This window comes from Cataglyphis hispanica, chromosome 11 (genome assembly GCF_021464435.1).
Source record: "Cataglyphis hispanica isolate Lineage 1 chromosome 11, ULB_Chis1_1.0, whole genome shotgun sequence".
Taxonomy (NCBI): Eukaryota; Metazoa; Arthropoda; class Insecta; order Hymenoptera; family Formicidae; genus Cataglyphis; species Cataglyphis hispanica.
In genome coordinates, this window is record NC_065964.1 from 6,128,677 (window position 1) to 6,154,734 (window position 26,058).

The following is a 26,058-nucleotide window of genomic DNA, read 5'->3' on the forward strand; positions in this document are numbered from 1 at the left end:
TATTTATATGCATAGTTGTGTTTATGTGATGCGGAATTAATTGCTAATTATACACAATCACTTGACGCGCACGACGGTCGCTCCCGTCGCGCGACATGTGTTTCATATATATATATATATATATATATATATATATATATATATATATTTATTTATTATATATAATATATATACTTTTTATTTTCTTCATTTGCATATATATATATATGTACTATTATTACAATAACGATACACAATTTCGAAGATACAAAATTTACACTTGCATTAGTCATGTGTTGTATTTCTTGCGCTGACTCTTGCTGCTGTTCGGTGTGTGTTTATGTGTAAGTGTGGATTTCTCGTGTCCGCCATGACTAAATTATGAAGCTAACGCTCATGCAATCTGGCGATCGCGTCGTCGACAATCGATCCTTCTTTCTTTCTCTCTCTTTCGCCAAAGGCTTCGTGTATAATTTACGAGTTTTACTCTATAATCGTGTTTTTATTACACTTACATTAACTATCACTAACCGGTACGACACAGTACGGTGCTGGACCAATGGACGCCGACGGTGATAAGTATAAAAAAGGTATGTATATTCGAAAGTCTTAAAAAAAAAACTAGAAGAAAACTCGATTTCGGAGATTACTGGCGTGAATCCACGATCGAGATATCACAAGAAGGTGTTTCAATTCCTAGGGAAGCGAATTATGTTTCTGGATTAATGGGCTCTTCGTGGACCGATTTTTGTCTGCGTATCGTTAATGTTTCTGAATTATTGCTGCTCGTATCTACTCGAAAACGTTCTTTAACAGTATCCGAAAAAAGAATAGAGATATATCGATTTGTTAACATAATTTTGCTGTGCAATAAAAAGTGGTTACTCTTAAAAAAAAAAAAGGAAAAAGGGTACGTTTTAACGTTCTCTTTGTTCAAAGAAATCGTACGGAAGGTACAGAGTGAATTATCGTTCGTCGTTCCAATTGAAGTTTCGAAAGACCGAGCTCGACAAGGAAAACACTCTGACGAATTTAAAATTCATGATCGATCGAGAATCTTCGCGAAAACGTCCAAACGATCCCGCACCGCGGGTTACACAAACTCTCGTTTTAATAAAATTCTCTCTCTCTCTCTCTCTCTCTCACTCTTTCTCCCCCGAAATTGCACGATGTTGCGCGTCGATTCCCATGCAAAGCGTGTCGCGCGCCTACAGCGAGCGAGCGAGCGAGCGAGCTTGTCGCGACTCTCCCCGGAATCGATTCTAGGGAAGCGTGGATCTTTCACGTGAGAAGGACCAAGTTTCACGCGACAGTTTCACCATCTCCGATCGCTCGCCTAGAATATATCCAAGCGAGGAGAGCCAGCTTCACAAAGGACCAGGTCATCGCATATACACGCGCGCACTCACCCGACCTTCCGTCACACGCACACGCTCGTATGCGCATAATATATATATATAATATATATATATATATATATAATAAATTCTTGTATCTATGTAATATTTATTTACATACGCTTTATATATCATACATATTTATGATATATAAGACTCGATACAGTAGCTGATTTTTTTCCTTTGTACTTGGGGCCGGGGCTCGATGGCCCTAACACATGAAACTTTACATATTTACAAGAGCTTTCACTTTTATAAGAGAGATCCAACGGACGCGCTGCTCTCATGGACGTGCCCCCGCGAGGACGACGTGAGCCCTGGATACTTGTCCCGCGTGTTGTCGCGGGAATATTCTTTTTTTTTTTCTCCTCCGTGTCATCGGTGATCGATTGTGTCTCCTTTGTAAGAAGGAGACGCCCGCGTGCGAGAAAGAAAAGAGGAGCGTGTGTATATATATATATATATATATATATATCACTCCCATCGTTTTTTATTTTTTTCGTTTCTCTTTTCTTTTTCTCTCCCTTTACGCATTTTACAACATTGCAAGACAGTGGTGGGCTGTGTCCTCCTGAGCTGCTTAGTCACTCGCGATTCATGTGAACTCCGATCGCCAGCCGGTCTGAAACCAGACAAAGATTACCACACTCCTGATGTGCTCTGCTGCTCCACTTGTCGGCCGCGAGAGTGAAGGCTCTCCTTTCGCGGCGTCCGCCGCGATTAATATGAGAGAAATAGGGATGAATGGCGGAAAAACATCGCACAAGATGAGTAATAAATACATATATATATATATATTTTAAAAATAATAATAAATTTATTAAATAAAATTAATTAAATATATTTAATTAAAATAATCAGTCATATAATTATTAAATATAAATTAAAGATTTGTCGAACAAAATAAGAAACTTTTAAATTTCTCATTAAATTTGACTGAAATTATTAAAAATTTAAACGTTCAAGTTATTACAAAGTCGATCTTATTAAGTTCGGTTTACGATTCGAAGAAGAGGAGGAAGCTCAGAGGCAGATCAACAGATTCCGCTAAATAAATCGATTATCGGCGGCCGAGGCCTTTGGTCGATTGCGCCGACGAGGGTAACAGATCGCGCACTCACCATCGCGTTCGTCGCGCTGGCCAGCTGCAGACCCTGAAGACTCGTCATGTGATGAGAATGGGAATGCGAATGCGAATGCGGGTGGATAGGGGGCGGCGCCGGTGGCGCAAATCCCTGATGAAGACCTCCGGCCACGCTGACACCCGTGTGATACATGTAATGCTGCATCGCTGGATGCATCGTATGATGATGCTGGGACGTACCTGGAACGATAATGCAAGAAACGTTGCTCTATTAATACTTCTTCGAGAGAGAGAGAGAGAGAGAGAGAGACGCTTGCTCAATTCTCTCAGTTTATACAGTGAAATAAAATTATATATAATTATATGAAATAAAATTAAATAAAAAATATTCTACAAGTACCCATATCAATTGTATCCTTAGTCTTGATTAGTTTTTCACCGATTATTCTTAAGATTTAAAGCATCTTTTATAAAGTAATCGAGAATTGTTATTATTTGGTATATATTTATGACGCGGATTATTCCGACAAGTTTTCTTGGTGTTTTGAATAGAATCTTGGAGTATTTGAGGTAGCTAAAATTCCAAGTTTTGAAGGAGAATTCGACTTACCCATCGGCGCACCGAATCCGGAGTGGAAGGGTTTGTTGTCGAGGTCGAGGTGTCCAGTGGCCTTGATCATGTCGCCCATGACACCGCCGAGGCCCAGGCAACCGCCGGTCTTCTTCTTCTTGCTCTTTGATGAGAGCTTTCTGTTTCTCGTCTGGATGCCCTCCTTCTTCATCGTCAATGGCCGGTTCACCTGGAACAGTCGTAGACAACAATCCGGTAAGTTTAGAATTATTAATTCTAAAAGCGAGTTTGTCGCGCGCATGAATATTTCGCACATGGTATATAATATTGCTTCGTTATAATAAGGAAATAAAAAAAAACTGAAATATTTAAGCGCGCAAATTTAATAATTACTTCTCGCAAGAGATACTTTTTATTACGGTAGAGAAAGAGGATGAGGCGTTTACGAGCGACAAATTACGAACCAAACGTGTTGATGTGGAACGTGAAAAATCAAGGATAAACTGAAATTACTGATGCGAACAATGCAATGACGTAATGTGATTTGAGAGACGGAGAAAGGAGAGGGAAAAAGAAGAAGGGAAAAGGCATCGTCGAAAGACGTTATGCAGCAGAGTGCAACGCGATAGCATTCTCTACTCGTTCCATCGTAAATCATCGCGCGTTGCAATGTTCGACAGGGAAACCACTCGCTTCTTCTTTATTCTAGACTTCAATCTGCGATTTTTCTCACTTTCTCTCTCTCTCTCTCTCCGATGTTACATTCGAATTCTCATATACTTTTGTGCCGCCCCATCATGTTAAATCAATTCTCGATGTGCGAAAGTATATTTCTCTCCATCTATCACGCGCGAATTCATTTTTCTTATAATAGTGAATTTAAGGAAAAGCTGCTCAATCAAATCGGATCTTCTGAAAAGCGAGAATAAGATTCTCTCTTCTTCATCTTCACAAAATGAACTTATATATATATATATATATATATATATATATATATATATATATATATCAAGGTGAATTTATATATATAAAAATCGATAATTGGAAAAAGAATGATTCTATCTTTTGTAGCCAGGATTAAATCAAGATTCGCCAAATTTTCGCAAGCACATGTGTTAGATAATTACTGCGCCGAACGTAATTAAGAGATATTTACATTCGCTGGCCGCTTTATTATTCTTCGAACCGAGCCAATTTGCATGAAAATGTGCGCCAATTGCGAAAATTGCAAATTTCTGTTTCACGGAAATCCATATTGCTAGCGAATAAATTAATAAATGCCGATAAATAATGAGACGTTACAGAATCGTGTATTTCGTTAAGATTTTTCACAAATTTTGTCAGCGCCAAAGTCACGACAACAATAAATGTAAAATGTAAACATTGAAAACACGCATATTCTTTCGTTTATTATCCAAATAGTACGAAGAGATATAAATGTCAACGGTTTTCTAAAATCGATTCTGCAAGAAAGCGAGACGTGGAAGAGATGCGATGCGAGTACGTCGCCGACGCAATTTCGCCGGTTTACCAGACGAGAACGCAATTAAGGAATCCCTCAGATTCTCGGTAGTCTCTGGAAGCCGGTGCAATTAACGAATCGACGATCGTCCTCGAGAGCAATTCGCGAGATGCTACGTCACCGGCATACTTTGCTCGCCGAACAAGAAGCGAGTATCGCGGTATTATTTCTCGCTAGGAAAAGGATAGGAGAGGGGGGGGGGCTTTTTTTTGCTTCAATCGGAATTAACGTTAATACGCCTGCTAAAAATAAACGCTCGGGACTCGCGCGGCGCGAACGATTCGGGGACTTAAGAGCGGGACTTGATCAGCTGGTTTCGCCGACATCACCGCACAGTGTAATCTCCAAGGGAAATTAACCGGGGCGAGGCAAACACTGTTATGGCATTGTTTTCACGCTGGCGCGAAAAAAAACAGCATTGTCCCGGTTGACGCTTGAAAAGGCGGAAGTCGCATCTGTTGGCGGTGTCTTACAAGACGAAAATCGTTCCGTAACAAGCGCCAATGTTCGAGAGAGGAAGTCCGGTGCGTGCAGACTTATCTTTATTATTTAAGACAGCGACAGGCGGAAGGGAAAGAGGAGAGCTGCTTGTATCTCGATAACTAAAAAGATATGAAATCGAACTATGGTGTATTCCCCAAGTCTATAGGAAAAATCTCCGTAAAGAGACACTTCGCGAAGGAATCGTCGGCAAACGCCTAACTCCAACGATGGCTTAATTAATTCCGCTCACCCTGTATAACGGCGAGACCCGCGCTCATGAAATGCTCGGGCACGAAATAAGTATGGTATGCAAGTGTTGTGTGTTGCATCGGACCGAAGGGGAAGGGGAGGGGGGGGAGGGGGGAGGAGGAGGAAGAATCGCGGCGCTTTTGTAGTCGCCGCGACGTGACGCAACTGCCAACTTGGGAGAAAAGGTTTCCCGGTATTGCGCTGGACGCAAAGGAGGTGCGTATGTGTATGTGTGTGTGTGTGTGTGTGTGTATGTATAAAGGCGCATCATCCGCTCCTTCCTCCCGCTTCTCCGGCCGCCCCCGGGGCGCGATTTTTTTTTTCACCCTGATCTCGTCCAGACGGTCAACGACTCTTTTCGGAATTACGCAATTGGTCAAAATTTGCCGAATTAACGGGTCGCTCCCTTCTTTAGGGCGCGGCGACTCTCTGTGAACTGCACGTCTTGCCGGACGTCGTTCTTCACCGACACGGTATATAAGATTAGGTTCTGCCCTAAGTCGTAGAGATCGACGAGCGTCTTTTTAGCATCATAATCGAAGCGACTTTAAATGCGACTATCGCTTTACATAGTTTCCAATTTGTAATTTCTTTATATCGTCTGGATTGTTACATATTACACAGAATATACGCAGAAAACTTTCGTAAACCAAGTAAGAATCTCAAGTAGCGACTATCCGTTAATGGGCCTTTTAATAAGCGACAACTCGCGACAGAGAGAATTGGAAAGAGAGCGATGCGGAGGTAAAGGAAGGACACGCGAAAGCTCGAACTAATTTGAATACAATACGAGCGGGATTTAATAGGCAAGCACCGGAGATCGGTGGGAGAGTTCGCGGGTGTCCGAAAGCGCGAGGTGCAACCAAAAGAGACGAGAAGCCGCGTATAAAAGAAAAAGATATATATATCTGTATATAAGAAAAACGGAACGTATTAAAACAATAGAAAATAGTAAACAAAAATAAATGAAATGAGAGAGAGAGAGAGAAAAACGAAGGCGAAAAATAAACGTCGAGATGAGATGGAAGAGGAAGATGGGGAGGGGGGAGATTCGAATGCAGATTGATGCGGTCACACACGATGCAACTGCACGACGCGAATCGCATGCGTAATCAGTGTGAGGTGAGGTCAATGAATGAAGACTCTATTCGTGAAAAAAGGCATCAAAATATTTCTTATCGACTCCGATCGACACCTGAAATCTGGCAGCACTAGGTCGTCTCCGCTTGCGAACGATCCACCTGCCGTCGTGTCTTAAAACAGCTTGACAAATGACTTTTCACGGTGCGCGACAATGGCATGAATAATAATCCCTGTAATTACTTGCGGTTTCCGGATGATCTTGATGAAGCCGCGTAGGTCGATCTCTCGGAGAAAAATTATAGGAGGCCCAAAAACACTCGTCAAAGACTCGCAAAGATCCAAGATTTCACGTAGTTTACACGCTCGAGCTAGGCATTCGAGATTACGATAAGCGATCATAGACGATCCGGCAAATAATTCACGACAAAGTCGCGTTATCGAGACTGGATAACGGGCGGATCCGATCCCAGAATGAGGCGACACAAAGCCTCAATCTTGTCGCGGCCAACAGGAATTTGCGTTGTTGCTTATTAAGAGAACGAGAAGGCGACGAAATAGAGGACGAAGAGCTTTACGCATCTCGCGTCTGCGAGTAGATGAGAAAGGCGACCGGAGAATCTTCCCGTAGAACAGAGGCACCTTGTGTCTCTTCCGATATGAATCTCGATCTCGTTGGTCGCTGTTACGCGCGCGAGTATACGTCGAGGATATATATATATATATATATATACACACACACACACACACACTGTGATTGACCGATAAGAAGAATAATTTTAGGACCGCTCCGCTCTGTGTCTCGTCCTCTCCAGTTGTTTCGGAAAAAAAAAGAGCCCGGGAGAAAGAAGGATCGTTACGGTCCCGAGACGGGAGACGGCTCGGTAAAACTAAAAGAAATTACGGCGGTCTGTAATAAATAGTCCCCCCTTTTCCTCCTCTCTCTATTTCAAGAAATTTAGTTGAAATTTGATACAGCGATCATCTCTCTCCTACTAATCACAATTAAAATCAAACTCAACCAGAATATTTAAATATAAAAATACGAATTTTTAATTTATCATTTATTTAATAAAATTTAATTTATGAAAAGCAGGAATATTTTGTATATGAAAATTTCCTTCAACAGATTAGAAGCTACCATAATGAAACGCAGAATATATATCCTTTACTCTTACATTTCGCAGTCGCGGCACACGTTATGAAGGGTAGGATGAAAGGGCCGCGAGGAAGTTATAAAATCGAATTACGCAGAAGTCCGAATTACGCTGAAGCCCGCCACTTGATATGCTCGCGACGATCCCATATGCACGAGACGCATCGCAAAGTCTTTACCGCTCAAGACAATTGGCAGGAATTCGACGATCGAAAGAGAGATCGACGATCGTGAAGAGATTAAATCTACGTTAAAGAGACATTCTAATCAAAAGAATATTTCACCGCGCATTTGACAGATATTCGTCCTCGTCTTGTTTAGAAATGACGTGGATGTCCGTCGTTTTCTCGTCTTCCGGTGAATGAGAAGAGAGAGAGAGACAGAAGCAGGATCGTGTTCGTCTCGTACTTTGTAAAACGGAGAAGCGGCGAGATTTACAAGCGAGATTGGGCCGCAAACAATGTGGATGGAGCACCGATGCGCGATCTCATCGCCAGTTGCCATCGTTCTATCTCGTTCATTTCTCGGAAACCGAGAGAGCATCCGCCGGCGAAATACACGTCGACACGTTGTTTGTCGCGAGCTAATCCACTCGTGTGCATTCTAGGTGTAATACTAGAAGTTTGACGCTCCTCGGGTCGGACGAGAAACGCTCAGGAACGCGTCCCTCGAGCAAGGAGGTCCCCGATCGCGCTCCTATAGCGCAACATCTTGGATTACATAGCTGACTTTGTTATTGAAAGCAAGTCGGGGATACGCGCTCCGCGCGTACTTTTTCGTGGAGGCTCTTCGTCGAATTTTTATCGAGCAACCTTGTAGAATTAATGAGTACGGTCCCGGATCGGTGTGTCCGGTGCCTTTGTTTTCGAGCGGGCCGGACGCGCCGGGAAAAAAGGAGGATAGCCGCGAAGGAAGAAGAGACTTTCTAATGCAGCAAAGTTTAATCGCTTAATTTTTTATGGCATCTTGCTTATCTCATGTGTGTAATCGAGTTTTCCAAAGGTAGATAATCTTTTTTATTTTATTTTATATCAATAAAATAATTTTATATCAATTTATAACAAGAAATTAATAAAATTATTTCTCCCTAAATATTATTCAAGACATATAAATGAAATTCTGAATACTTATGTCTGTAAAGTATGTATAACCTAATGGAACTTTAGATTAAATCTCGCGAGCTCGAATTCCTTTCTTAGTAGCGCTTGTGAATTTATTATTAATGTAAAATAAATTCGTTCAATTTTCCACAAGCTTAGCTTAGAAACTAGACTGCCAACGGAAAGAGTTTCGTCTAGCCTACAAAAGAGCCGAGCGACGTGGCGTGATCTCGCTGACCCCGCCGTGCCTCTCGCGCGAGGAGGCTGGCTTTCGGGCGACGATTACCATATTCAGAGCACCCGGTAGCCTGGCACGAATAATCCGTGTATTTTCGAGCGTGGAGCCCCGGGGTCGTGTTTGAGTTTAGCCATGGAGCGCTATCGGTCCGCTCTATCTTAACGACGCCAGATCTGTCGTTCTCTCCACCCGATCCCGCCATCTCCTTCTCCCCCGCCACACGACCTGTCGGGGATCTCGTGAGAGGAGGAGAGAGAGAGAGAGAGAGGAACGAGAGGAGAATCCGACGCGAGAGAAATACGTCTGCCACCGAAATGATTGATTCGTCGCGGCCTTCTCTTCTATCGAAGGCGAAACGCTCCGGAAACAACTTTCCCGACCCGATCATATCTTGCAATAATAAGAATCTTCGTCGATCAAGCAATTGTCTCGAGCGATTACTCGTCGACTACTTGGCAATTAACGATAATTCCGAGAAATAGTTTCGACCGCGCTTTCATGCGATATCAATGTTTAACGCACTTGATACTTAAAATTTCTGCGATGAAGAAACTTTGTTATAAAAACCTCTAAAGAATGTATGAAAATAATTTTCTGCTGAAAAATTATTATTTCTAAACATCAACGCACTCCTCAAGTCTGTCGATCATTTAATTCATCTAGAAATAATCTTCGCGTTCGATTAGCACGAGGGATCCGTCCGTGATCGGAACGATAGTCGAGAACATTTCGACTATTTCGAGAGCCGTTTTTTTCTTCGTCCCGTTTCGTCGTCTCCTTCGAGAGCTGCGAAAGAAGAAAAGATTCGGCCCCGGCGCTAAGACTGTAATGTGTCGGCTTAACGTCAACCGGAGACAGTCGCCTATTTCGATCGCCCGTTGACCACGATAGCGGCTGCTTACGTACGTGTGCGTGTCAGGAATCACGCACGGGTGTACGTTCTCGACTGACACGCGAGGAATCCGCGCGAGTCTTGTACGAAAGCAGCGAAGAGAATAAGAGGATGAGAAATTCGCGCGTAGAATATCCTTTCATTGCTTCGAGCGTATCTCTCCAAGTCATAATTTATTATCGAGGCTGGATCTCTGTTGTTAAAAATATATATCTATTAAAAATGAAAGAATTATTCTCTTAAATCCAGGATAAAATGATTTCTTCAATTTTGTCGCGACATATGTAGATTGTTGTAAGTGAAACAACGAATCGAATTCACGTTTCTGCGTGCTTCCTCCTTCAGAGAAGTTGATTCGCGAAAGATCAGCGACACGTTCGCTTCGCAAACCAGAGAGAACAGAGGAGGATGAAGAAGGAGCGATGGAAGAGACAGGGAATTAGATTCCACGGCGGAGAGAAATTGACAATGGGTATCCAGAGAGACTCTCGATGACACACAATGGCAACTCGATACTTCGTTTACTGGCCGGAGAAAGATCCGGCTTTTCATTCTCTCGGTGGAGAGAACGAAACACGCCGCTTAGCGGCGACGCTTCCATCATGGTCGACCTTTTGCCTCCGCTCTACGTCGAAAGAGGAGCGTTTCATTGACCGATCCGCCGTGTAATGGCGGTCCTTTTTGTGCGTCTCGTTTCGCTTTAGAAAAAAAAACCTCGTGACCGAGAAGGAAACTCTCTCGCAGTATTAAGTATCCATTACGGCTTCACGTTTCTACGCGAAATTACCCTCTCCCCCCCCGCTTCCCCCCCAAAGATCCTTCCTCCTCTCTCTTTCCTCAGAAGAATCTTCAAAGATTCTCGCGTCGCGTCGGAGGAAGCGGAAGCGGGCGTATTCGGGAAATGTGTGTTTCTTCCGAAGCGGGGAACAATCGGGGGAGCTCGTGGGAAGGGACTCGATTGGAATCAGTCGCCGCTCGCGGCGGCAAGGGAGAAAGACTTCTCATTTCCGCGAAGCCTGGTCCGCCCCGACTTACGCTCCCGTTCCCGCGGGCGTGCATTTGGGATACAGGAAGTTCGCCATTAGACTCTTCTAACACACGATCCCGAGGTAATGTATTGCACGGAGAGTAACGTACGGAACATAGCAAGAAATATGTAACAAATTAAGTAAGTGTAATGAAATTTAAAATCACGCGCGAGGTTTGTCGAATCTCGGCGCGATCTCCGCCACCATTGACAACTGCGCGATATAAGTTCACTGCGGCTATAAACATTACAGCACGACTTTAAGCAGCCCAAGCAAGAACGTGGATTCGAAGTTAGTAGCACGCGATAACAAATATTTGAAAAAAAAAAAAAAAAAAAAAAATAAATTCCCTCTACATGTGTGTGAGCATGCGTACACACCTACTATTTTATAATGGAATTCTCGCGTGCTTCGTTCAGCTTTTCCGTTTCAATATTACCGATCTTTAAGATGCGCATGCATAAATGTGTGTGTATGCGTAAGATTACGCGAGCGCTTTCCGTCTCTTAGATTCGGTCAATTTCCTTGCTCTCTCTCTCTCTCTCTCGCGTCAAAAGCAACGGACGCTGAAACGAGTACAGAGATTCTTGTCCTCTCGAGATGCGATAATAAACGATTCAGCAATAATAAACCATTCTCTTCCCTCCCCTCCCTCCGCCGTTTTATCCACCCGCCTGTGTCAGGGGGCGCAGTGTCTTTGGCGTAAGCGGCGTGTCTGGCGTACCGTATCTTGATTTCCAACCGACGCGATCTCTCCTAAGCTAATCGCGATAAGGCCGAGGAAAAGAGAGCCCCCGAGAGAGCCGCGTCGAGGGAAGAGAGTGCGAGGAGGGGGTGGAGGCGGCGGGGGGGGGGCGGGGGGGAGTGGTGGACTCGGGTGAAAGAGGATTCATTTGCGGCGCGCGCTAATTGGCTTGCGATTTCTCTGCACGAGCGGCTCCACAACCGCCAACGGACATTCGTCACGTATGCTTCTCCCCCTTATCATAATGGGCTTTCTGTCTTACGAGTCCCCCTCCCCCCCCCCGTCGCCGGAAACAAGGCGATGCACTGTGCGGCTCCGTCCGAATTTACACAGCTTTTTCCTCATCTTTTTCTCTCTCTCTCTCTCTCTCTACCCTTTTATCGCCCATTTAATCTCGTCACGATAATAACGGGCTGTCGCTGAGTGCGATCTTCCTCGCGAGATCATAAATTATTACATAAATATTTAATACAATCAATCATTTTATTTTACAGAGGAATTTTGTATAAGTTAAAGAAATTTCTGACAAATAAAAAAGTGAATGTATAAATTCAACGTTTTATCAATAATATAAAATTTTTAACGAATAAGTAAGAGTCCAGAAACTCCATTTTTGCGACACTGTAATACCACCTTTTAGAAATTATGCTGTCCGTTTATCAACGACAGCAACGAAAACAATGGTACGAGTGACATTTCATCTCGTGAACGAGTTAATTTCGCGGAATTCCTCGGCTAGAAGACCGTCGCGTCGCGTGTCTCGTCTATTAAGGTCGTCGCCTACACGCACTCTCCTTCTCTCTCTCGGTCGCCTTCGAGATTTCTGTCTCGCGGAAGCGTGCTTATCCAGCAACAACATTGAGCGATAGCCCGGCCGTCACGTCGTCGCGGGGGAGGTGAAACATCGTGTCCGTCGAAAAAAAAAAAATTCTTTCTCTTTGTTTTTTCGCTCCTTCGCGCCTCTCCCTTCCTCGTCTCTCTCTCTCTTTCTCGATCACGTCTATCGCGTCCCCCTGCGTGTCGTGGCGCTCGCTTCCGGCACTTCCGGTGTCACACGCCGTTGAGCACGCTCCACCCTCTCCAGGCGGCCCGTGTACGTGTGTAAGGACCACGTCCGGCAAACCAGAAAGCATCCTAATTGTTGGTACAACACTGGGGGTCTCTCTGTGATGACGACGGTGCCCCTTTATTGTCGGAAAACCTTTGTACGTGTGTTTGCATACCCGGCCACCCGCGCTTACTTTCAACAGGAACATAACATTGGAAAAATTAAGAAAAATTTGGAAGATTTTTATTTTATTCTTCCTTTTATAGACAGAGCGGGGCGTTTAACTTTATGATCAAAATTATCTCAATTATGCGAGTAATTATCGAAAAATGTTTCAAGTTCTGAATATATGTCAATGTGAATGGATAATAAAACAAAGATTCTTCACTTTAAATTTTTCCTTATTTTCCGCACAGACATCAATGTAATATACCAGATTTCTAAATCCGAGAGAGACACATTCCGATAAAATATACACTAGATGCACTTCTTAATGTCGCACGCTCGCGGAAAAAAACACACTTTCGATCTGAGATTATCAATCTTGTTTATAAAGTACAAGGAGAAAAAAAGGAGCACCGTCAAGTTATGCAGCGATCACTTTACGTAAGATATTGTAAAGAACAGTTCTCTTTAATAAGCGATTGTCCCTGAACGTGGATATTAATTCGAGATCCCCAAATCGCTACCGATTGTTTACCGAAGCGTAGAACAATTTTCTCTTTCTCAATTAACCGACCAATTAACGAGCAAAATCGGGGTCTGGTTGACTCGACAAATCTCAAGTTAAAGAGATTATAGAAATCTAACAAATCAAACAATAGTATACTGTTTAATATCGTATACAATTTTATATTCAAACTGATAAATAATTTTAATTTTATTTAAATATACATTTTTGATAATAAAATTAAGATTTTTCAAATTTCTTCTTTTTTCTCAAGTTATAACTCAATTCTTAAATTCAGATATTTCGTTTTAGAAAAATAAAATAAAATAAATTTAAAAAAAAAAATTAGCTTCAATTTTATTTTACATGTATCTGATATAAAATATATCTTGATCTTCGATTCGCTGGACTTCTATTAATCTCTCTCTTAACAGCGCATGAGTAGAATAATAATTAATGAAAAATAATAATTAATGAGTGCAAACTCACGTTGTGCAACTTGTAGTAGAGTCCGCAAGCGTTGCAGACTGGTTCGCCCGCCTGATTCCTTCGCCAGAGGGTCGTAGTCGCCGTCTTGCAGTTGGCGCAGCTGGTGCCCGCCCGTCTCGCCGCACTCTGCAGCGACAGTTTTGGAAAAGAGAAGACACAGATATCACACCCGTCACGTTGGCATTTCAGGTTTTGACGATCGCCGCGCAATCATCTCTCGGCTAAATTTAATCTTAGCAATATACAATTGTATGGTCTCCGGTCCTACTCAAGTTTCCTTCAATTATAAACAATGATTAGAATAATATAATAAGATAATGTGAAGAATTATAAATGTGTTATATTTATTTGTATATAATATTTATTCTTTTTATCTTTCTAATATTTATACAGTGCAAACGATAAAACTGATGTATTGATAATAGAGTGTAAAAATCTCATCTCTCCTTTTTTGAATGCTAAGATTAAATCAGCTGATCGTCTAGAAAGTTTCTCTTATCTCAGTTTTCTTATCTTATCGTACGCGCGTTATATAAGATAGTGTTAGAAAAATGACGAGGAAAAATGTTATCGCAATTAAATATTTGAAACAAAAGATCGCAAGATCGATGAATTTCCTTTCATCGTATCGATCCAAAGATCAGATCCTTACGTCAGTTCTTATAAAAATGCGCACCCGTCGGAAGGTATTGTCCTCGAATAAATCATGAATGAAAATTGCGCCGTACGAGAAAGGATTATGAGACGCGCGACGAAGTAAAGTAGTACCCTATTGAAGTGTACTCGAGTCCATATACCCCCGCACAGGGAACGCATTCGATCCGTCGGCTTACGCGCGGAATCAAAAAGCCACGGGCTTGACGCGGGTTACCGTGACGCATCAAACCCCCTGAAAATCCCTCTCGATCGCTTGTCTGTCTGCCGATCGGATCGACGTATCCCCGAGAGGAATAGGGCGCAAGAAAATCAGAATGTGTATGTATGCGTGTGTGTGTGTGTGTGTGTGTGGAGCTTAACGTAAGAAAACGTTTTCCATTCTCGTAGAGTGGGAAACTCGAAAAAAAAAAAATTCGGCTCCGAAAACACCTGTACACCCTCGTCGACGCATACGAGTGGCACAAACACTTAAGGAAAAAGGAAGCGGGATCCATTTTATCCCTCGGGGACTAACCGCGGCTTATTCTCCCCGAAATGGCGCGCGAACGTGAGGTGGAAGAAAGAGAAGGAGAGCACAGGTATCTCACCGCCGTTGAATCTGTATTATAATACCCTCTTCTCTGGTTTATATATTATAACCACCTTTCACTTTCCTCGTCCTTTCTTTCCTCTCTCTCTTTTTCTCTTTCTGGCTCTTCCTGCTGAACCACTTAACCGTTAATGGACGACACTGTTACCAAAAATCGTGTGCCGCGGATAAATTCCAAGTGCATCAAGCAATATAAAATGTTTCATCGAAACAAATCAGCTGATACGACAAGATGATATTATTTAAGCCGTCTCTTCGAGTCGCTTCGAAATATGATCATTATAATATCTATGAAATATGATCATATAATATCTTATAAATATGATCATTATAATAAATGCAAAATGATAAGTTATCATTCCCCAAAAATTTCTGTCACGGTTCTCTCTGTCTGTAATATTTTTTCAAACTCTCTCGCGTATGTGTTTAAGCTTGATATTATTACATAGAGTCAATGTGTAAAAATTTCATATCTGATATAAATATATTTTACATCCTTTTAAAACACTGCGACTGACAAGACATTTTGGCGACCATCGCGCTGAGATAACGGGCGGTGACGGCGCGCGCAAGATGTTTTATTTTCCACGAGAGGCGCCCACCTTTGACCCTCCATTCTCTTTCGTTCACCCCCTACTCACAAACCACTTAACCCCCCCTCGAGATGATACTGCACCCCGGCATTCGGAAAGGCAGGACGAGCGAGAGACTGTATACCTGCCCGCGTCATTGTCGGCGAAAGTACAAAATATAGGGGAACCACCCCCTCCCCCGTCCCGCTCCCTTGCCCATCGCTCTCGCATAATAGCGAGCTTATTGAAATTTCTTTAAGCGAGAGGGATATAGCTCTCTCGCGTGTGTCCCCCGTGCGGGGACACGAAATTGCCCTCCATTGTCCCGCCCTCCCGTACGTTGCGTCACACACAATGAGACAGTACCAATTCTCGAGAGAGAAAGAGAGAAAGAGTGTCTCCGGATTTTCTCGCAACGGCGTTCCTCTCGAGTCCCCCCCTCTTTCAAGCGCGCTCTCGCGTTTCGTCGTCGATATTTCGGGGACTCGTGTTCGCGGATCGATGCGTGATCGAGTGCTCGAGACGATTTTGTTCGCGTTTATTGTTAGCGAGTGCCCGTGGAAGAAACTTTTCAAAGATCTAAAGAGATAAACAGAGTAACTGTCAACTGCATCGCGGATCAGTTGTCGTCGTCTTGTCTATAAAGATTGCTAAAAATTAACGGAACACATTTTCTTCCTTTCACTTCCGAAGAAGCCGTTTCCCATCGATCGTCGAATAAATTCATGCTACTTGAATTAAAAAAACTCATCCAGTTTCTTCGATCCGTTTCTTTCTCGACGTCCATGGCGAACGTACCCTTATTTACCTCGGGAATGAAGCGCAAGGGTCGAGGTGGAAGAACGAGAGGAAAGAGGGGGAATGTACGGTGGCGGCGGTGTGTAATCATGCCTTATCTGGCGGATCTTATCAACCCTTGCGCGTAGCAAAGGGGGGAGAGAGGGGGTATGCCCGGAGAGAGCCCTTCGTCCCGGAATCGATACGCGGAGAGCCACCTCATCAATATAGCCGCGCCGCTATCTGCTCTAGATCTTTGACACTCTCGCCCCTTCGAGAGGCGAAGACCAGAAGGGAGAGAGAGCAGGGGGGGGGGGGAGGGGAAAGAGAGGGAAGGTGGACTGAGACACCCCGAAAATCGCCGGCCGGCACCTACCGGCCATCACGCGGCTAATGGTTATTAAACGAGAACGCGGGGGCGAGTGTTTCCAAACGAGTGGGTTTCCGGGAGGGGCGGGAAAGGGGAGAGTGGAACGATCATTAGCAAATGGAGAATATAATTCGACGATTTCGTGGACTTTGAATGGCTTTCGAGCGACTCTCGCGAATTTTATAATAAAATTTCGCAAAGTAAACATTGCGATGATTTAGAATATATATTCGCGCAATTTAATTCAATTTTTTAAATTAGTTTTACAAACAAGAAATTTAATCTTGAATTCATAACAAGATAAATCCATGTCGCTTTTATAACCGAGATTATTCCTCCTGCGCTGGCGCGATCTCTCTCAAAGTATCGCCTCGGCTCGGTATGCGAGCGTTCCTTCGTACGAGAGAACAAACCGGGCCGGTCAACCGGCACGATCGTGCACGCATTGCTGGGCGATTAGATCCTTCAAAGTATCTTCGCTCGCTACGGTAAGTCCTGTCGCGGGACACACGAGTGTCTAGAGATCTCGCCGACGTCGATCTCGGAAGCTGCCCTCCGACACTCCAGTCTCTTTTATCCGCCTTTAATTATTAATGTGCTATTTATTTCACGAGACATCGCGCATCTCTCTTCCTCTCGCTCGCGCGAAGGACGTGCCCCCGGTAAATTGCGTATCGGGGACAATACTTTATCATCCCGCGCGTTTGCCGAGCGCGTTCGGGAACCGGTTGCCTCCAGAAGGCAGAGCTCCGGACACTGACGGATATGACATTTCTGAAGTTTCGCTGCGATCTACGTTTCTCTCGTTCCTTTATTCCTATTTTATCTCCCTTCTCTTGCTTTCTTTTTCCATCGCCCCCTCGTCCATCCTCGAGCTCCGTAGTCGTCAGTCTCCTCGTCTTCCTCTTCTATCTTTTTCTTCTTCTCCTCCTCTTCTCCTCTCCACGGCGTTTCCCTCGCTCCCTCACTCTGCCACCCCGACGGCGTACATCGACTCTCCTCGACGTCTCGAGGAGAAGCAGGAGGAGGAGGAGGAGGAGGAGGAGGAGGAGGCGAGGGAAAGAGATCTCCCTCTCTTTCTCCGTCCATCGGCAAATCCTATCTTTTATTTGCCATCGGTCTTCGTGCCTCTTTCGAGCAAGTGAACGAAGCGACTCGGAGAGCGCGTCATTCTCGAAATTGAAAACTGGATTATCGACTTCGACGTCCGGTCCGACGGCTGATCTGAGGTACAAGCCCATGTTCGCCAAGTAGACTTTAAATCTCACTCATAGAGACGCGTTTCTCTTATCGCCGCGATATAAACAGTAACGTCATAACGATTCAATTAGTTTGCGATAATACGACGGGAAATCGTCAGTCGATTAATCGTCTCGTATGAAAATAACGAATTTCCGAAGAAGAGAATGACAGAAAGACTGTTTACATCGCTTATCGTCCATAATCCTTAATGCGCCTAATCCTGTAAGAAGATTGAAACGAGACGGAATAGAAGGTTGCGGAGAGAATGTTGGCTACCACCGATATCGATGCGACGGGCTCATTGAAATCACGAGATCAATCCGCCGACCGGATCATTACGCGTTATTAATTAGCCCGATATACTGATTAATGACCGAACTCGCGATAATATAGAACTACACGCGATGCTTGGCGCTTCTCCGGATGAAGAAGCCACTCGAAGAGATGCCGCCGATATTTCAATAGAGCGCTATTGAAAGCCGGTTTCAACGTTATTGAAAGAACAGATCTCTTATATACACGCACATATACAGAGACGTGTTAAATTAACGTCAACTATTGGATATAAATTTCGCGCGTAAAAAAATCCTCTTATTTTCTAAATCGCTGAGATCGGAGTCTAGTAAACATCGGATGGCTTTTCACGTTGACGTAATCGTATTTTCTCCCTCGGGGCATTTACAAAATTAATAACAATCAAATTAGCCGTTCCAAGTGATTAATGATACCCCGACGCTGTGTCTTCGTGGCTCGCGGGCTTGTTTCCGAGAAGCCGATCTCTCTCACGGAACGAGACGGAGGGAGAGGATCGATTGCTCGTCGTCTCCTTCTCTATGTGCATACATCGCGTCGCGCGATCGACATTTCGACAATAATTACCCACTCGCTATGTGTCGCGTGTCACGGCCGATCGATAACGCGCTGACAATTAACTCTGAAAAATCGTCCCGGCTCGCGTGGTACCGATTTCGTACACTTGCGTACAGATCGGCGCGGCCCCTCCGTTCGGGATACCGTCTCGGATATCGAAGTAGAGGGGGGGTGGGGGGTGGGAGGGAGAGTGAATCCAAGAGACCAGTTTAATTTATATTCGCGGTAATAGCGAAGCTTCATCCATCGTTTACGAGCGATTGTAATCGTCATTTTTGATTTTTCAGAACCTGAAAGCTAACGCGTCGACGAATAGCTTCGACGAAATCATTTTTTCTTTTTCTTTTTTTTTCTTTTTGCGAGCGCGCACGTCCCAGTCGCGCGCGAGCGGACTATCGTTTTACGAGCGCAGCCTCTCGATAACGATCGCCGCGTATCCTTGACTAAATCGTGACTAGAAGCGGCAGGGAGCGGCGGGAGGACGGCGCGATACACTGCACACGCTCGGATACAAACATTGTTCTCTCCACATCGGGAGATACAAATTGCTCGTATGGCGCAGCAGCGACGGCTGCCAGCGGTAGGGTGGAATAAATAATAGGGGGCGGGATGCGGATGTATATGTGTGTGTGTGTGTGTGAGAGAGAGAGGGTTAATTCCTTCGTATCCCATGTGTCTCTTCTTTATGTCCCCTCTCTCTCTTTCTCTCGTCGAACTCACAGACTCCTCGATGCAGCGCTTGCTTTTATTATTATTCGAAAGTAGCTGCGCCGGATTCCATCTCGCGATCTTCGCGAGTCCGGACGCGAAGAAACGCAGCATTTTGTTGACCGTGCGACCGATTTTGCTGACCGGCGCAGAACCGGCAGATTGCGGAATCGCGATCGGTGATTTCTGTCTCTCTTTCTCTCTCTCTCTCTCGAGAGAGAGAGAGAGCGCTCCTCGAGCACGTGGGCCGAAATGGCGGATGCTGCGAGAGGCTTCTCTCTCTCTCTCTCTCTCTCTTGGGGCAAGCGCCCCCCGAGGCGCCGCGTCCCGCGTATAATACGGATAAATACGCGGCACGTCGCCGTAGTATATATATGTACTCGCTACCTCGCTCTCGCAACAGTCTACTCGCGCTTGTGTGTATATGTAATATAATGCACGGACGGTGCTGTGGGCGGCGTGGTGCGCGCTTGTGACTGTGACAAGTAGTGGTACCACATTCCTAACACTAGCGCGCGCGCTTCGACCGCTCTCGGTGCACGGCACACGTAGACCTCCTCCTCTTCCTCTTCCCTTTGCTTCAGCACCTTCTCTCTCTCTCTCTCTCTCTCTCTCTTCTTTCTACCTCATCGTCTCTCTATTTATCCCTCGCGATCTAGGGTGGGGTATAAACAATGCTCGGATCCGTGCAAAAGGAGCGCATCCCATCCCGGACGGTGATGGTGCCTCGAGTCGTTCCCAGAGATTAATCGACGGCGACTAACGCGGAGAATATTATGGATTACATAAGTTTCATTTACGCGATAAAAGATTGATACTCTCAAAGTTAATGTACGATAGTTTTTATTGAAGGATGGAAAGTTGCTCCAATTTCGACGAATCGATATAGCGCGCTCTGAGTCTTCCGCTAATCTCGCGGATGCAATTCAATTATTTTTTAAAGACAAACGAGTCGTTTTATCTAATCAATCTAAAGGAAACATTTTTCCGCAAAATAGTTATATTGTTCGTACTTTTTGCTGAGAATATGGCGTCAGCGGAAAGTAAGGTCGTTCGTACGCACACGTCTCGCGTATCAAACGACCTCTTCGTCTCCCCTTTTCTCTCTCTCTCTTTTCCAATTTTTTTCCGCCCACGATTATTTATTCCGCGCGAAATCATCCGTTTATTGAAGTCTCAAGGATGTCACCGTTATAGCGTTCCGAGAATCATGGAAAGTAAGGTCGTAAGGCTCCATGCATGTCATATACATACATTATGGTCTTTCTAATTCCACCTTATCGCACGCGCGGCAATGTACTCGCATAATTACGCCAATTAATCGCTAGATTGTCACTCGAATAATTGTATTTTTATTAAAATATTTTTATTAAAAGACATTATATTTCTCGTTTACATATCTCCCTCTTATTCGGGACGACATAATTCTCTCTGTTTATTTTTAATTCGTGAAAATAAATATATTTCTCAATCGAAGAAGTCTTTGTCTAACGAATCGACGTCGCATTCGGCGTGTCCCGCGCCAGCTGGACACGCGTTCCTTTTTTGCAAGGTGTGCGGCTCGATATCGATACACGTAGTTTGGGGCAGATGCGGAGACGAGGCCAGTGAGAAGAGAGACACGAGAGAGCCTAGCCATTAACCGCCGCGGAGTATGGTAGCCAATCTATATGATAAACAGCTGGGATGTACACACCGTGTACGGCCGTGTACAGGATGTGTGCACGGGATATATTCGCGATCGTCGAGAGGAATACGTCATCCTAAGATTCCCGAAGTCGTCGCTCAAAATCCGTTCTTAGATTTTTTTTTTAGCAGCGTGCAATGATACTATGTTTATCGAAGAAAATGCATTATAATCGACTTGCCATTATGCACTTAAGGAGAGTTGTCTCGCTGGGTAATAATTGCGCCCCCGAGCCATTAAAATAAACGGTTTCGATAAAAATTGCTTACTTGACATATAACGTTTATATATACTATATATAGTATCGTAGAGGCGTTTAATATTTAATTTTGAAATATCACGCTGCGCGGATGACGCAACCGTACCGTCCGTTCGATTTTTACAATTAATCTCATTACGACTAATCGCGTTATTTCCCCCTTCAAACATCTCTCGGGGAACCGTGAGCTTTCTATTAAACTGGCTACGAGAACTTTTGTCGCAATAATAAATCAGCGATCGGTGCCGGTCAGTGTGTATGTATGCGTCTCAGATTTCTATCGCGATTATTATCGCATCGACGCGATACCATTACGTTACGATTATTATTATGACAAAGGCGCGCGAGTACACGTGCTCTCTCTCTCTCTCTCTCGTACGAATGTATCTACGATATCGCTATTCCGGAGAAGCGAGACATTGAACAGACCTTGGTCGAGTAACTAACCTTTCACTCATCTTCCATCCAGAGTGGAGAACACGGTGCAAAACGGAGATCGCACGGAGGCAAACGATTTTCACCGTATCGTGACGTAGCGAACAACCACGCCGTACACTTCGCCGATTGACTCTGCCTTTCTAATCGGCGCAAGCCCAAACAACGCCGACTCGCAGAATTGTAAATAAATATATCAGTGTATGTGTGTGTGTGTGTGTATGTATGTTTACAAATACGCGGATATGTATACAGGATGTTCCCTAGTTTCCATATAGATATATATTATAGATATTATTATAGATATGTATTCCTTGTCAAGAAATATTTTATTCTTTCAAAATTGTATAGTTTTCGAGATATCTCATTATTTAATATATCAACACTCTTGTATAACAGAACCACAATATTTTGACGCGATAAATAAAGAGAAACAATATTGTATTGTCATACATGTATTGTATTGTATCTCTAAAATTTTGTCAAAGAAAAAAAAAAGATTCTTATTTTTTGACAAAGAATACCGGTAGTACGGGTACTCTACCTATGTAGGGCACTCCATAATACGTGTGTATGTATATGTAATGGCGTGCCGCGCGGGCGGATTTTATAACATTACTGGTTACGTCACACGTAGAACAATTATCCGAAACGCCGTGTGCGAAAGAATAGAATACGTAATCGCGCACGTGTCACGCTATAACGATCATATTGTTATTGCGATAAGCAAAGATCGCTTTGATCCCCTTTGATGCAATGCAGACGCGATCACGTGGTTCTCCTCTTTAATCCTTTCGATTTATTCTCTCGCGAGCGACAATATTTGAATACTACCTACAATTTAGTAAAATAAATCTGTCGCTGCACTTTTCTTCTCGAATGTATGCGTAATATTTTTTCTTCCTTTTACCTCTCCTTTTCCATATCCGTCAGATTGGCATTAATTTCAAAGAACAATTGAGAATGCACGGAATGTTGGGATCATCGGCAATCAAAGATGTAGGTGATTCTGAATTACAAAGGCAACAAGTGTTTTCTACACTCATGCGTACGAAAACACTCTTACACGCAAATAAAAGACTCCTACACGTTACGTTATTTGGCGCGTGACTGTGAAACTTTTAATTACACAAAGCAATTTCATAAAATCGAAATAGTATCTCGCCTCTTAAATCATAATTTACCATCCTATCGTTTGATTTAAATTTAAAAAATACAATTAACCGAAATTGATAATACTACTCAATGGGGGGACTTTACTCGTCATATTTTAATTTAATAAATGAAGATATAATATATGTATTTTATATACATATAATTAGTTATCAAAGGTAGCTCTTTTCAACAATATTTGCGCGTTGTCATTGCGCGATACCAGTTTCAAAGGAAACGTTGTGTGTGTGTGTGTGTGTGCGGAAGCTTTAACTATCTCTCTCTTTTTCTCGTGCACGCTCGCCAATTCCAGTCGCTGGGAGAAGGAAGAGAGCGTCCGCGCGCTCGCGGTGAATTTATTTAAATTGCGAGCAATGTTCCACCGTGTTCAGCAGCTTCTTCTGCCTCGGCGCAATCGAAATCGAGCAAAACGAGCCGGCTCCGAGTCGATGGCGTGTAGCGGGACGCCGGTTTATAAGGCGGGGAGAGACCGAACGGAGGGTCTCGCCCCGTGGGACGACGGGTACCTCCGTAGTCTGTGTATGTGTCGTTTCTTTTCCTTTTCTCTTTTTCTCTCCTGTCTTTTCACCTCTCCTCCTTTTCGTCCGCTTAAACGAACCCACCCCCGTGAGAACCGCTCGTCGATGACGACAGGCTTCGGTCGGTTGAGAACGAACAACAACAGAGACAATAGGCCGGGCTGAGAGTTGATTGATAATATGTCAGAGAGATATGTACTTCGGTAAATTGGCGCGAAAGTGTTCCGTCCGTTCGGAACTGTCAGAGGTTTCTCTTCGATGCAACGCTCGAAATTTTCTACACCGTCTTTGAAACTTTTAGCCACTATATATATATATATATATATATATATATATATATATATATATATTTTTTTTTATTTTACAGAAATTTAAAAAAAATGGAAAATTACTAAGTACAGATTTTTTGTACAAAGTCGCGCGATGGATAACTCATGTGACAATTACCAGTCGATATTATTGAGAATTTGCAAAAGACAAAAAAAATATTACAAACTCATTACACGAGTCTCCCGCCGCAGGTGAATGAGTAGGGCTGACAAACAGCGATCGTAAAGCAGACGAGGCGACGTTTTTGCTTGGGAAAGAAAGCGAGCTCCGAACGCGAACGCAAAATGTCCCGGCGATATTTAACGGCGCTCGCGCCGCGAGCTCGCATAATCATCGTCCCGCGAAAATGAGCGATCGCCGGGAAGAGAGCTGCTTGCCCGACGAACCGTTGCTCTCCCTATATAGTGCCGCCGCGTATCAGCTGAGAGGTTTACGCCGGGGGAATTTTTGCGAATAAAACGTCCAACGTGTAAGAAGGCGCGCGCGCGGCCCGATATCATTAAAATGGATACCCAGGAGCAAATCGAGCCGGTTTCCGGCTCGCAATGCACGACGACGCGTGCGCGCGTCCCGCGTAATTGCGATCCGGCAATCCGGAATGCGGCCTCGCGAGCGCATTTTATGCCCCGTCTCTCCCGGCTCTTACTCGAGTAGTCCGCCTCAGATTGAACCGACGCATTATCTAATTGCATTAATTCATCACTCGAACCGATTACGGTGCCTGCAATTTTCGGTTTTCATTTTCACGCTTTTTTTTTTTTCTTTTTTTTCTTTTTTTCTTTCTTCTTTTATGCGATCCAGTCATCCGTTGATACCGCACTGGGTACGATAATGGATCGTTCAATTGAGAAAATGTCATCGCGACCGCTTATTATCCGATCGATTTCTTTTCTTTTCATCGAATCGCGGCAGAATGAAAGGGGAATATAGCGATCTAAGAATCATGGCATGTATATAACGGTTCGTACAGACGAGAACGACAAAATAAACAAGCGTGTAATTAGCTGACAACGCATGGAAGTCTCGACTTATTAATGCCGTCCGCTAGAATCGCGCTTCCTTTTCTACATGAAGGGGTTACACATTGTTTTACATATTTTTACAAACATAAACTTATTATTTAGAAAAGAAAAAAAATCTGATTAATTCGAAATTTTGCTGCTGTCTCTCTCATAAATTCCATCTCGGGAACAATATTTTTCATGTCTGACATTAATAAAGACTGCGATAAACAGATTTATTTCACTCGTGGGATATATCGCATCGTTATCAAAATCGTTTCCGAGCGGAAACGAAAACTCGTATCGAGACTTTTCCGCGTTTCCGATTGAAACATGGCTGATGGGAGAAAGACGAGGAGGAAAAAAAAAAGAGAGAGAGAGAGAGAACGAGAATGTATTCGCGTACGAAATAAAGTGGCGTATTTACACGGAGAGATCGCCAGTACGGCCGACTGTAAATTACACCGTAAATCGTGGGGTGTTATTTGACCAGAGAGGAAAGGAGGATCTCGTGAGGAGCGCGTCGCGGTATCCGGACGAGGACGAGATCCTGGACCGGTACGAGGAGGAAAAGGAGGAGGTGGAGACGCAACGACGGTCAAGTTTATGGAGCGCGCGAAATGATTTACGGGACGATAGTTGAAAACGAGTGCCGCGAATCAAAAGACGGGCAAATTGCTCGGTTATGATCTTACCGTTGCCTCGGCGTAGACAATGGGCTAATAACACGCGGCCGCGTTTAATTATGCATTCAAATGCACGTAATTAGAGACGGGCGAGAATACGCTGCCCCCGCGGGCGGATTTCACAATCTGTTTGCTCTGCGAAATTGAGTCATCCGTCATGAGTTGCCGTCGGTAGACGACGGCACGGTTGTAAAACATTCCACGTTTCTTCGACAGAATAGATTCCTAAGAGATTACGTCTTTGGTACGAGGCGCACATAAATTTACGCTGTACTTTTATCCAGAGAGGCGAAAAAAGTTTTATCGTTGAGTCGGGATAACGTCCCTTAATCCCGACACCCTTCGAAGGATACGATAAATAATTTTCATCTCATTTTAAAACGAGGTAGATAGATAAGTGTATCATCAATTTATAATTCTTTTCGCCGTTCGATGTGTTTGATCGCTGTAAAA

At 43.9% G+C, this 26,058-nt stretch overlaps 1 protein-coding gene across 1 annotated transcript in view; it reads right to left on the minus strand.

Moving 5' to 3' along the window:
* Positions 1–108: 108 nt before the first annotated feature.
* Positions 109–26,058, minus strand: part of LOC126853153 (GATA-binding factor C-like) — a 71,915-nt gene continuing 45,965 nt past the window's right edge. The window contains exons 5-8 of the mRNA XM_050598671.1: positions 13,732–13,866; positions 3,071–3,260; positions 2,498–2,700; positions 109–1,998 (exon numbers count right to left, since the gene is read on the minus strand). Coding sequence (XP_050454628.1) covers positions 1,972–1,998; positions 2,498–2,700; positions 3,071–3,260; positions 13,732–13,866 — 555 coding nt within the window. The 3' untranslated portion in view covers positions 109–1,971. The remainder of the gene's footprint in view (positions 1,999–2,497; positions 2,701–3,070; positions 3,261–13,731; positions 13,867–26,058) is intronic.